Source organism: Eretmochelys imbricata, chromosome 7, assembly GCF_965152235.1.
Source record: "Eretmochelys imbricata isolate rEreImb1 chromosome 7, rEreImb1.hap1, whole genome shotgun sequence".
NCBI lineage: Eukaryota > Metazoa > Chordata > Testudines > Cheloniidae > Eretmochelys > Eretmochelys imbricata.
Window position 1 is genome coordinate 72,635,184 of NC_135578.1, and position 13,782 is coordinate 72,648,965.

General features: G+C 42.0%; 1 protein-coding gene across 6 annotated transcripts in view; it reads right to left on the reverse strand.

Annotated features, from left to right (window-relative positions):
- Nucleotides 1-3,721: 3,721 nt before the first annotated feature.
- BMPR1A (bone morphogenetic protein receptor type 1A) overlaps nt 3,722-13,782 on the reverse strand; it is an 84,202-nt gene continuing 74,141 nt past the window's right edge. For all 6 annotated transcript variants that reach the window (XM_077821247.1, XM_077821248.1, XM_077821249.1 and 3 more), the window contains 2 exons: nt 11,823-11,953; nt 3,722-3,847 (listed from right to left, as the gene is read on the reverse strand). In XM_077821247.1, the coding sequence (XP_077677373.1) occupies nt 3,722-3,847; nt 11,823-11,953 (257 nt within the window). The remainder of the gene's footprint in view (nt 3,848-11,822; nt 11,954-13,782) is intronic.

Here is a 13,782-nt window from a genome sequence, read left to right on the forward strand (position 1 = left end):
GCACAGAATTCATGGTCCCCGCAGATTTCTTTGCTTCCCTACAGAAAAATGACTTCTGATGGGGAAGTAAAGGGAAGCCGCAAGAGCAGTCACATGCCCCTCCCCAGAAGTGCAGGCACGCTAGTTTGAGTGCCCAGAGCAGCTGATAGAGATGTAAATCACAGCTGGGGTGGGAGGGCTGGGCAGTCATGTGTGAGAGAGAAAGATACACTCTGTCCCTCTCGTTCGCTATTGCGGAATGTTCAGTGTGAAGGGGCAGGGCTTTGAGGTGTTTCTGAGAAGACAGGTGTGGGGCAGGCTCTGTTCCCACAGGCAGAGTAGAAAGTAGCAGCCTGCCTGCTTAGTGAATTGTTCCCATTGTTCTTAGTAAATTCCCCAGGAGTATAAAACAGGTGTAAAAAATTTAAGGCTCCTTTATATTCCCAAAGTGGTGTAAAGAAGCCTTATTGTAAAGGACAGTATGGCCTTATAAATGCTTATGGTGCTTTAGTGATTAGAACTGGTCTAAATTTTTTGACTGAAAAATTTTCCTATGAAAATGGGCTCTATGAACTGTTTCTACTGACCTTCCTGCAGATGGTCAGTAGCCAATATAAATTGTGAGTGTGAGCACTCACTTGCTCTTCAGTTGCCTGTGATGTAACACTGAGCATATGGCTGCATATATTTGTTGATTAATAATTAGAAGTAAAGGGTCAATACTAGCTACATTACTACTAGACATTGCGGGCTTAGGGATTTCCTCCAATGCTCCCCACTCCCATTCTCCATCCATTGTATTGTAGTTTAAATAAATTACCAAAATAATTGAAACCAGCGTGATTATATTGCGTTATATTAACAAATAAAATATGCAGAATTTTGCAGAGTTTTAAAATAGTGTGCGCAGAATTTTTAATTTTTTGGCACAGAACTCCCCCAGGAGCACTGGGCAAACTAATGCACAAAGACATGCTTAACAACTTCAGCCTCATCTTATATCTTTCTTGACAATGGACGGAAAAAATTTTTAAAGCCCTTTTTTTCATAAGAATTGTGGCACACTATTGTCTACTGCTGTCTTCAAATAAGTTAAAATTATACTTGACACACCCAGGAATTGTTCAACCAGAATACATATTAATACTTAAAGGCTTTAATGAACAAAAGTAATGACTTTATTTTAAAAAAGAAATGTCCCCTGAAATAACTAGTTTTCTATAAAATATGTAGCATTGTTAAATAACGTCTGTACATCACAACAGAAAATAAAAAATTCTGCAGTCTTTTGCCTGACCACTTACTTTTTGCAAACTATGGAACAGAAGTGAAAAAACCCAGTGTTAGATAGTTATTTGCAGTTGTTCACAAATGCATATTGGAACTTCATTAAGTTACATTTTCTATTGTATTTTCAAAGGACATTTTAACACAATTTCAAAGCAGTCTCCATGTACCCATTTTAAGACGACAGATAATTTATCAAAAATCTTAATATGAAATCACTATGTCTGACGAATGTCAACATTTTTCCAAAAATTTTTCCCCCTCCAAATCTGAGCTATAGCATGCGTGTGCACATTTACCTATGACCAGGTGTTTTAAAATAGAGCACATCACACACTATATAAATACCTTCCCTTTTTAAAATTACCTAGAACAAGGTTACAGTACAAGGTTAGAGGCACTTAAATTAGGTTTAACTGAACTGTTCCAATATTGTGTTTTTAATCTTCAGCAAGATTCACAGCATTGGAGTTTAAACTTGAGTTATGTTGCTTTTTCTGACTTCAAACTGATAGTGACAAAATTAATGGTATATAACTAATGGCCCAACTTTACACTAACCATTTTAGTTTTTTGGCCTTTTATACAAACCTGTCTTGATCAACCAAAAAAAGAGCAGAAATTTGATTTCCTGTGCAAGCCAAATGGCTTTCATATAACTAGCCAGTCACTGCAGTACAGAATCATACGCACAGCACTGCGTATTATACAGAAACCCTTGACCAAATCCTGCAGCAATGTTAATTTATTGTACCTCCATTAAAACACCTTTCAATCCCATTTCTCCCATACCCAACAACACACATCCGATTCAGTTGAAAATACTCACTGATTTACCATTCGTCAGTGACGATTTTCAGGAATGACAGTATTTGATTATGTTTTTTCATAGTGTCCTCTAGATGGCCCAGCTCTAAGATCTTCAGCAGTAACGATGCTGTTAAGGTGATCTAGCTCAGAATCTCCTTTGCCTGCCTCATGCATGTCAGTCAGCTTCAGCGGTTCATCTCAGTTCCCCAGGTCTTGGATGACACTGTATTCTCTCAGTTTCCTAGCTGCCCAGCCTGCACTTCTGTGAGTGGGCCCTATCTGCAAACTGGACTCCAGCTCTGGCTCTCAGACCTCCCCTCCTGTCTGGTTCTATAGAATAGTGAAAGGAGCATGCAATGCAATCCATTTAATTCCCTCTCATGGGGAAAGACGCAAAGCATGAAGCAGCTGCAGACAGGTCCCAGCAGGGCAGAGAGGCAAAACAGAAAGCCAAAGGTCTGGTTGCTGCAAAATGGTGCAGTCTACAACAAAAATGCTGACTTCTGTGGTGCCTCGAAAAAAGCCAAATTCCACAACCACACAATCATGGAGCATACTGGGCCCCAAGTGAGATGACTGAGGCAGATCACACCTCTCAGTCACTGTTTCAGGCTCTTCGCAGACTCAGGGCTTGTCTCCACAGCAAGGCAATACACACTAGAGAAGTGTGATTTCTATGAAGTGCACTTATGTGCTGCACACTTACTGGCCTGCAACAACCCTGCTGGCATGCACCAAAAAGTTTCCTAGTGCATGTTAACAAGCAGCATGTATATGAAGCACCCTAGGGGAACTTATAGTGTGTGCCAGCAGGGTCTACATGGATCAGTCAGTATACTTTAGAAATCACACCCCTCTAGTGTATGCATTGCTGCACCGTGTAGACAAGCCCTCAGATGGATATTGGTTTACACTGTTCACATTTCTGAGGTTCTCTTTGCAACCTAAACAGCACAGAAACGTAATTATTTCAACATGAAAATTGAGATTCTGGAGCACAATTCTGTATCGAGGGATGAATTCTGTGGCAAATCCTGTAACTGTGGAATCAGGGAACATACGGGGCCCTGACCATAAGTCTTTCTGTGAATTTAAATGATCTATCCCAAATGGCAGTCAAAGAATCCTGGCACACACATAAAAGACCCATAAAAGGCATAGGAACTGTTAAACTGAGTAGTATCTCAAACAGATTCCTAACCTACAGGCTATTTCAAAAAGACTTGGTATGAACCAACTAGGTTTTTATCAGGTAGAAGGCAAAAAGCTTATATTTCTCCATCTCTGTTGAATGCATTTAGCTTCTTAAGGCTTTCACAGAAAGCACTGTACTCTGAACATGCAATTTAGTACCCAGAGTTTCACTGGAGACTCACTAAGTGTGACTGAAGTCTCAATGCAGCTTAAAACAAAAATGATACGCATATTTAAAACAAGGCTGTCCATATATGTAGCATGTAGTGTACAGAGACTTTCAGCATTATATTCTACAAAGTACTGAAAGATTTAATATTAGCAGCCTGTAAAAGTAAGATGAGGAAGTGGACTGAATCTCAGTTGCTTCTTCTTCCCACTTAGTTCCCACCCTTATCAGGGTGAAAAGTTCTAGGAGTCCAACTCTGCTCCTCAGTACTATATTATTCTGTCAAATCTTTACATCTTGTGATTCAACCATCTTGGCAAGTGTCTTCTTGATCCTCAAAGCTGTAAGTCTAGAGGCAGGATTGTGGGCCCAGCATTCAGACATTAACTTCAACACTGCTCTTAAACACTGGAAATTAAAAAACAAAAGGATACTATTGTAAACAATAATGACTGACAGTTGAAATGGTACAAGTTTTAAGAAGGACTCTGGTGAAGCACGTAGGCCAAAAAGCTTAATTTTTTTTCAATATTCTGTTGATTTATTTACAATATCCTTTGTCAATTATTTCACCTGAATAAAGTAACATTGATATCTCCAACACTGATCTGATTTAGAAAGTGTGCCTTAGTTACAATGCAACAACAAACTGGTGCTCTTTCTTTTGTTTTTAAGAGCTCAGGATTCTTTTCCATTTCAATTTACTGCCTGAATTCAAAAATGGAAGAGGACTATAAAGTTTCAGTGGGTCAGGCTAACATCCTATAGCAGAGTAATGAGGTGTCATACGGTGTATCCGATGTTTCTCACCAGAGGGAAGGTTGGCACGACAAAAGGTCTGATTGGGTGACAAGTGAACTGGGAGAAATTAGGGCATTTCCAAAAGAAATGAACAATCTCTGACAGGGTGGGAAAAGTAGTAATATAGCATGCATATAGCTGTTATTTGAAGCAGGTAGATTATATTACTTATCTTCCAACATCAACAATATCCATTTAAAGACCATATATTCCGGTTTAATCCATAATTACATAGAATGATAAAAAACCTTGCACCTCTTGGGAGAATGTTTATTACATAGTAATGCTGAATTGACAATAAAATATATGCATTTTTTAATCTTGATCACAGTGTAAGGTAATTCACACCAATTTGGGAAAATGTGTGACAGTCTTCAAATAGTAAACATTTGAAGACTGCCAACAGTCTTTGGAACCCTACCTTAAAAGGTTTACTCAATTTCAAGCACTTTGAAAATAAATGCAGAATTTTGAACACAAATTTGTGTGCCTCTTAAACAGCAAATTAATGTAACAGGGATGGCCAAACTGCGCCTCGTGAGCTGCATGCGGCTCTTTTACAGTTAAAGTGTGGCTGAAGGAGCCCACCAAAACTGGAGGGGTGTGTGTGAAGGACTTCTGCACTGCAGCAGCGTGGTGGGGCTAGAGGCTTCTGCCAGAAATGACTGGTGCCTGCTGAGAGTATGGGGTGTGTGTGTGTGTGTCCACAATAAAGGTTCCCCTGCTCCCAACAGCTTGAGTCATGCGGCATGCCCTCCCTCCTACCTTCAGTGGCACATTCCAGCAGATCCTAGGTGCTAGCTCCACGTGGAGAGGAAACAGCAAACAGCTGGGAGCTGTAGGAAAGGGCCACTGCTTTAGCTCCATGAGGAGAGGCAGCAGAAAAAGCCGCAGCTCTCTCTGCAGCTCCCAGATCTTTGTCACTGCCTCTCCCCATGCCTCCAGCTCCCAGCTTGCCGGCTCCAGCAGCTGCTGTGCAGAGTCGGGACCCGATGACACCATATGCCCAAGCGGGGCCAGCAAATCATGGCAAAAATCTGGGGGGGGCACGTAAGCCCAGGTGCACCCCCCTCCATCTCCTCTGGCTTCTGCCCAGAGGGGAGGGGTGGTGGTCTCGGGGCTTCAGTCCCACGTGACTTGCCTGCCAGTGTTCAGGGCTTCAATATATAGCAGCATATCTGAACTAGCACTACTTTCATACTAAACATTGGAAATTATGTAGCATGAGCTACTGTGACCCTTAATAAATGGGCATTTTAATCCCATTATTATTTCACCTTCTTCTGGGATACTGACCCTAGAATATCACTAATTCTCCTAAAAAGAAAAGGAGTACTTGTGGCACCTTAGAGAATAACAAATTTATTTGAGCATATGCTTTTGTGAGCTACAGCTCACTTCATTGGATGCATGCAGTGGAAAATACAGTGGGGAGATTTTATATACACAGAGAACATGAAACAATGGGCGTTACCATACACACTGTAACGAGAGTGATCAGGTAAAGTGAGCTATTACCAGTAGGAGAGAAAAAAACCCTTCTGTAGTGATAATCAAGGTGGGCCATTTCCAGCAGTTGACAAGAATGTGTGAGGAACCGGGGGGGGGGGACGGGACGACATGGGGAAATAGTTTTACTTTGTGTAATGACACATCCGCTCCCAGTCTTTATTCAAGCCTAATGTAATGGTGTCTAGTTTGCAAATTAATTCCAATTCAGCAGCCTCTCGTTGGAGTCTGTTTTTGAAGTTTTTTTGTAGAAGAATTGCAACTTTTAGGTCTGTAATCGGGTGACCAGAGAGACTGAAGCGTTCTCCGACTGTTTTTTTAATAATTCTTGATGTCTGATTTGTGTTCATTTATTCTTTTACATAGAGACTGTCCGGTTTGGCCAATGTACATTGCAGAGGAGCATTGCTGGCACATGATGGCATATATCACATTGGTAGATGTGCAGGTGAACGAGCCTCTGATAGTGTGGCTGATGTGATTAGGCCCTATGAGGTATCCCCTGAATAGATATGTGGACACAGTTGGCAACGGGCTTTGTTGCAAGGATAGGTTCCTGGGTTAGTGGTTTTGTTGTGTGGTGTGTGGTTGCTGGTGAGTATTTGTTTCAGGTTGGGGGGCTGTCTGTAAGCAAGGACTGGCCCGTCTCCCAAGATCTGTGAGAGTGATGGGTCGTCCTTCAGGATAGGTTGTAGATCCTTGATGATGCGCTGGAGAGGTTTTAGCTGGGGGCTGAAGGTGATGGCTAGTGGTGTTCTGTTATTTTCCTTGTTGGGCCTGTCCTGTAGTAGGTAACTTCTGGGTACTCTTCTGGCTCTGTCAATCTATTTCTTCACTTCAGCAGGTGGGTATTATAGTCGTAAAAACGCTTGATAGAGATCTTGTAGGTGTTTGTCTCTGTCTGAGGGGTTGGAGCAAATGCGGTTGTATCATAGAGCTTGGCTGTAGACAGTGGATCGTGTGGTGTGGTCTGGATGAAAGCTGGAGGCATGTAGGTAAGTATAGCGGTCAGTAGGTTTCTGGTATAGGGTGGTGTTTATGTAACCATTGCTTATTAGCACCGTAGTGTCCAGGAAGTGGATCTCTTCTGTGGACTGGTCCAGGCTGAGGTTGATGGTGGAATTCCTCAAGGGCTTCTTTTCCATGGCCTCAGATGATGCAGATGTCATCAATGTAGCGCAAGTAGAGTAGGGGCGTTAGGGGACGACAGCTGAGGAAGCGTTGTTCTAAGTCAGCCATAAAAATGTTGGCATACTGTGGGGCCTTGCGGGTACCCATAGCAGTGCTCCTGATTTGAAGGTATACATTGTCCCCAAATGTGAAACAGTTATCGGTGAGGACAAAGTCACAAACTTCAGCCACCAGGTTTGCCGTGACATTATTGGGGATACTGTTCCTGACGACTTGTAGTCCATCTTTGTGTGGAATGTTGGTGTAGAGGGCTTCTACATACATAGTGGCTAGGGTGGTGTTTTCAGGAAGATCACCGATGGATTGTAGTTTCCTCAGGAAATCAGTGGTGTCTCGAAGATAGCTAGGAGTGCTGGTAGACTAGGGCCTGAGGAGGGAGTCTACATAGTCAAACATCACGAAAGCTTATACTCAAAAAAATTTGTTAGTCTCTAAGGTGCCACAAGTACTCCTTTTCTTTTTGCGGATACAGACTAACATGGCTGCTACTCTGAAACTAATTCTCCTAATGATCTCAGGTACACAATGATAACAGGAACAATGCAAAACCAAATAATACTCTATTTGAGATCTCTCTGAGTAAAAAGGAAAATGAAGGTTACTTACTTGTATCTGGAGTTCTTTGAGATGTACTATGCATATTCCCACTCATGGGATGCTCCGACCAGCACAGCCTGAACAGTAGAACGCTAGCCAGCAGTGTTCTCTGGAGCGCTCATGCCTGTCCCTCAGCGCTCCCACCAGTGAACATTAAACCTTCCATGGCAAGGATATAAAACGGGTATGGTGGCCAGCTCCCTGAGGTCCTCCTCCCATGACTTCAGGTCCTCTGAGAGTAGGACTCCAAGGCAGAGAGGAAAGGTGTGCAGACTGTGTGAATATGGAGAGTCCATGCCGAACAACTCCAGTTACAAGTAAGTAACCTTCTTTTCTTCTTCGACTATCTGCATATTCCCACCTACAGGACAGTTTAACTGCGGTAATTCTAACCCAGGATGGTGGGAACATGGAATCCCAATAAAACGAGAACTGCATTGCCAAATTTTGCATCTGATCTAGGTTTTAAATCTATAATGAGTAGTTCCTAGTAAAAGTGTGGATTGTACGCCACATTGTTACTCTTTATGATTCTATTAAGGAATATGTCTAGCGAATACCACAGAAACTGCTTCTAATCTAGTACAACGAGCTCTAATTCCTTCAGGAAGACAGGAATTCATCAGCTTATAAACATCAATACATAGCCTAACGCAGTGGTTCCCAACCTTTCTGTGGGAATAGCATATTCCTATTCCCAGAAGACTGGCAGGCACCAGACACCCCACCACCAAAATGCCGCCGAGACGTGGCAGCAGCAAGAAGCATCGCCGCCTAAATGTCACTGAGAAACGGCAATGCTTCTCTGTGGCATTTCGGCGGGCAGTTCTCCGGCGACAGCGCTCGGTGGCAGCATTTTGGCAGCGCGGTGTCCTGCGGGTGCACACAACTGCCCTGGCGGGTGCCATTGAGCTCACAGGCACTGCATTGGGGACCCCTGGCCTAACTCATCTTGAAAGAGTTTGTTCAGTGACCACTCTCCCGTTATTCCTCTTTTCATAAGAAATAAAGAAATTGGGAGATTGTTGAAAATGCTTAGTTCTAATTAAATTAAAACTAAAGCCCTTCTAACTTCTAGCACATGAAATCCAGCCTCCTCATCTTGAGTGTGAGGTTCGGGGAAAAAAGCTGGTAACAGATTTATAGTAAAATATAAGAATCTTGGGTGTGTACAGAGAATTCCTTTATCCTTATCAAAGACAGTAAATGGTGGGTACGCATTATCACTTGTAATTCACTTATGCGCCTTGCAGAAGAGACAGCTATCAAGATGACTGTCTTAATAGATAAAGAGAACAGTGTACAGATTGTCACAGTTCAAATGAATGTTTCATTAACTGTGTAAGCACTATGTTTAAATTCAAAGATGGTATAGGATATCTAACTGGTGGATATAGATTATTAAGACCTTTCAAGAATCTTCACATCATGAGTAAAAACTAATTTACTATCCACAGGGACATAGTAAACTGAAATTGCTGCAAGATGAACCTTGACTGGTGACAGAGACCAACTCTTTTAAGATATAATAAGTAGGGCTGTTGATTAATTGCAGTTAATTCATGCGATTAACTAAAAAAATCGCGATTAAAACATTTTTGATTTGTCATGCTGTTAAACAATAGAATATCAATTGGAATTTATTAAATATTTTGGATGTTTTTCTACATTTTCAAATATATCCATTTCAATTACAACACAGAATACGAAGTGTAATGCTCACTTTATATTATTTTTTATTACAAATATTTGCACTGTAAAAAGGATAAACAAAAGAAATAGTATTTTTCAATTCACCTCATACAAGTACTGTAGTGCAATCGCTTTATCATGATAGCGTAACTTACAAATGTAGGTTTTTTTGTTACATAACGGCTCTCAAAAACCATGTAAAACTTTAGAGCCTGCAAGTCCACCGACTTCTACTTCTTGTTTAGCCAATCGCTAAGAAAAACAACGTTCTTTACATTTACGGGAGATAATGCTGCCCACTTCTTAATTATGACACCTGAAAGTGAGAACAGGTGTTCTCATGGCACTGTTGTAGCTGGCGTAGCAAGATATTTACGTGCCAGATGCGCTAAAGATTCATATGCCTCGTCATGCATCAGCCATTGTTCCAGAGGACGTGCTTCCATGCTGAAGACGGTCGTTAAAAAATAATGCGTTAAGTAAATTTGTGACTGAACTTCTTGGGGGAGAACTGTATGTCTCCTGTTCTGTTCTATCCGCATTCTGCCATATATTTCATATTATAGCAGTTTCAGATGATGGCCCAGCACATGTTGTTCGTTTTAAGAACACTTTCACAGCAAATTTGACAAAATGCAAAGAAGATACCAATGCGAAATTTCTAGATAGCTACAGCACTCAAGCCAAGGTTTAAGAATCTGAAGTGTCTTCCAAAATCTGAGAGGGACGAGGTGTGGAGCATGCTTTCAGAAGTCGTAAAAGAGCAACACTCCGATGCGGAAACTACAGAACCTGAACCACCAAAAAAGAAAATCAACCTTCTGTTGGTGGCATCTGACTCAGATGATGAAAATGAAAATGCATTGGTTTGCACTGCTTTGGACTGTTATCGAGCAGAACCCGTCATCAGCATGGACGCATGTCCTCTGGAATGGTGACTGAAGCATCAAGGGATATATAAAATCTTCAGCGCATCTGGCATGTAAATATCTTGCGACGCCGGCTACAACAGTACCATGCAAATACTTGTTCTCACTTTCAGGAGACATTGTAAACAAGAAGCAGGCAGCATTATCTTCTGCAAATGTAAACAAACTTGTTTGTCTAAGCGATTGGCTGAACAAGAAGTAGAACTGAGTGGACGTGTAGGCTCTGAAGTTTTACACTGTTTTGTTTTTGAATGCAGGTTTCTTTTGTACATAATTCTACATTTGTAAGTTTAACTTTCATGATAAAGAGATTGCACTACAGTACTTGTATTAGGTGAATTGAAAAATACTATTTCTTTTGTTTTTTACAGTGTAAACATTTATAATAAAAAATAAATACAAAGTTTGCACGGTACACTTTGTATTCCGTGCTGTAATTGAAATCGATATATTTGAAAATGTAGAAAACATCCAAAAATATTTAAATAAATGGTATTCTATCACTGTTTAACAGCACAATTAATGGCACTTAATTTTTTTAATCGTGTGATTAATCATGATGACTTCTTTTAATCGCTTGACAGCACTAATAAGAAGATAGAATATATAAGTAATCAGAGCTGTATATAGATCTACCTCAGTAGTTCTCAACTTATTTATCATTGTTTGCTGCATATGCAGGACCCCCGACCCTGTGGGGCAGGACGGCAGCCCCAACCCTGACCCCGCTGAGAGATGAGGGAGGCACATGAGCATGCTAACAAACACTTCTAGCTCGAGTTCTATTGGTCAGGCTGAACGGTCAGTGCATCCAATAAGTTGGAACATGCAGAGGACACCTGGGGTATGTTTTCACTACCCGCCGGATCGGCAGGCAGCAATCGATCCAGCAGGGATCGATTTATCGTGTCTAGTCTAGACATGATAAATTGACACCCAAGCACTCTCCCATCGACTCCTGTACTCCAACGCCGTGAGAAGCACAGGCAGAGTCGACGGGGGGAGCAGCAGCAGTCGACTCACCATGGTAAGTCGATCTAAGTACGTCGACTTCAGCTACATTATTCATGTAGCTGAAGTTGCATAACTTAGATCGATTCCCTCCACCAGTGTAGACCAGGGCCTCAAGAACTGTGCAGTACTACCAATGAAATCTCTCCATGAAAAAGTAATGGGGCCGCAAATGATCTACACCATCCTCTCCTCAGGTCTACAAACACATTAGTATCACCTCATATTCCAGTGTTGAAAATGTCTGATATATCCAGTATGACAGAAAAAAGTATCTGAGGTTGAGTGTGATAAATTGCATTACAATGTCATGTTAAATTGTAGCTCCATTCAAAAACACAAGAAAATACTAAGGCCTAGCTCAAGACTGGTTTGGGGTGAGAATGTGACCATGCAGTTGGTTGCTGGTGAGGTATTTCTCCTTCCCATTCAGATGGGTACATAAAAAGATCAGGCAGGTAAAAGCTCTACTAGTTGTTCTCACACATTAGTATTTTTATTGTGGTCAGAGATATCTCAAAACATTAGAATGTCTAATTTTGTTGCCTACTCTACTTCAGTTTCAGAAAACTTTTGGGAAAGACTAAAATACCCTTATTACATATTGGGGTTAAAGCTGAACTCCTCCCATTTCTCCCTTTCGACGTACTTACTTCATCGCTATTCCATCTGTTAGATACCACTGGGCGTAGGCGCTTGACGCACACCACCTCTCTCATATCTTCATAAGATGGATCATTCGGCACCATGTCATAATATGGCAGCTGGTACTCTTCAACAATACCTGAAATGTGTGTAAAAGATCAGGGTTATATATATATGAACAAACTAAATCCTTAGATCTGCTATCTAAACTCGTAACTAACTGATGAAGCATAAAACAACACAAAATTCTCTTGTCAGCAACTTAAACTCATCAGTGGTTGAAAACTAAAGGTAACATTAATGGCTATTAGATGGATGTGTAAGGAGTGGTGTCCCTAGCCTCTGTTTGTCAGAGGGTGGAGATGGATGGCAGGAGAGAGAACACTAGATCATTACCTGTTAGGTTCACTCCTTCTGGGGCACCTGGCATTGGCCACTGTTGGTAGACAGGATACTGGGCTGGATGGACCTTTGGTCTGACCCAGCATGGCCATTCTTATGTTCTTATGTTAACACAGAATTGTACATAATATCACTTGCTGAAAATTTATAGTTGATGGTGGACATTTAGGACCGAATGCTGACTTAATTACCTGTAGTCCCACTGAATGTCTGGCCCTATTACATACTATAGAGCTACTCCCTACAACAGATGAGTTCATACATGTATATCTTCCACTTTATTCTGAGACTGCCTGTAATCTTCCTATTTCACCTAGTTTACCACATCCAAGAAGTGTACTTCACTGAACATATAGAGATAGATCACTGTCCCAAGAAGATGCAATCTAAATTAGGATGAGAGGGTTACTCACCTTGTGCAATAACTGAGGTTCTTCAAGATGTGTCCCCCAGTGGGTGCTGCATTTTAAGTGTTTGAGTGCCCCTGTGCTTGTAATCGGAGATTTGTGATAGCAGTGCCTGGTTGGGTCGCACATGTGCAGTCCCTGTCTCGCGCTGCATCAAGCAGCTAATTGGCGCTGTGAGAGCAACCTCCCCTCTGTTCCTTGTCTACTGCAGAGCATGAGTGTGAAACTCTGAAGTAGAGGGGCAGAGGGAGGGTAGTGGAGCACCCATGGGGACACACATCTCGAAGAACCTCAGTTACTGCACAAAGTGAGTAACCCTCTCCTTCAAGTGACGTCCCTGTGGGTGCTCCACTTTAGGTAACTTCAGAGCAGTACCCTCCAGTGGAAGGGAGGGGCTTTGGAGTTGACGTCGTGGCAGAGGACAATTCGGTGAGTCCAAATAATGCATCAGATGTTACATGCTGCTCTAATGCATAGTGCTGCATAAATGTATGGGTAGAGGCCCATGTCACAGGTCTACATAGGTCCACAGTGGGAACACTGTTCAGAAAAGCTATTCAAGTCGACATTGCCCTGGTGAAACGCATGCAAATCCCCATTGGGGGTTGCAAGTTCTGTGGCTGGTAACACAGTTTGATGCATTATGAAATCCATTTGGAGAGCCTCTGTTTGGATATGGCATCTCCTTTTGATCATTCCATGACAAACGAATAATTTCGGGGATTTACGGAATGACCTTGTTTGATCTCTGTAAAAAGCCAGGGCCCTGCGAACACTGAGGGTGTGAAGTGTGGATTCTCGCCTATCCTTATGTGGCTTAGGATAGAACGCTGATAAGCAGATGGGTCGGTTGAGGTGGAATGAGGAGGCGACCTTAGGTAAGAACTTGGGATGCGGTCTGAGAGTGATTCTGTCTTTGGAAATGCTGTGTAGGATGGATCAGCCATGAGTGCCCCTAGTTCCCCCACTCATCGTGCAGATGTAATGGCAACTAGAAAGGCCACCTTCATTGACAGGTGGAGAAGTGAGCAAGTGGCTAGTGGCTCGAATTGGGTATCTGCTGATGTTTTGGAGAACTAAGTTGAGGTCCCATGGCGGCGTGGAAGTGTTGAGGCCTTTCAGAAAACATTTGGTGGTATCTTATGGTGGAAAGCTGCTA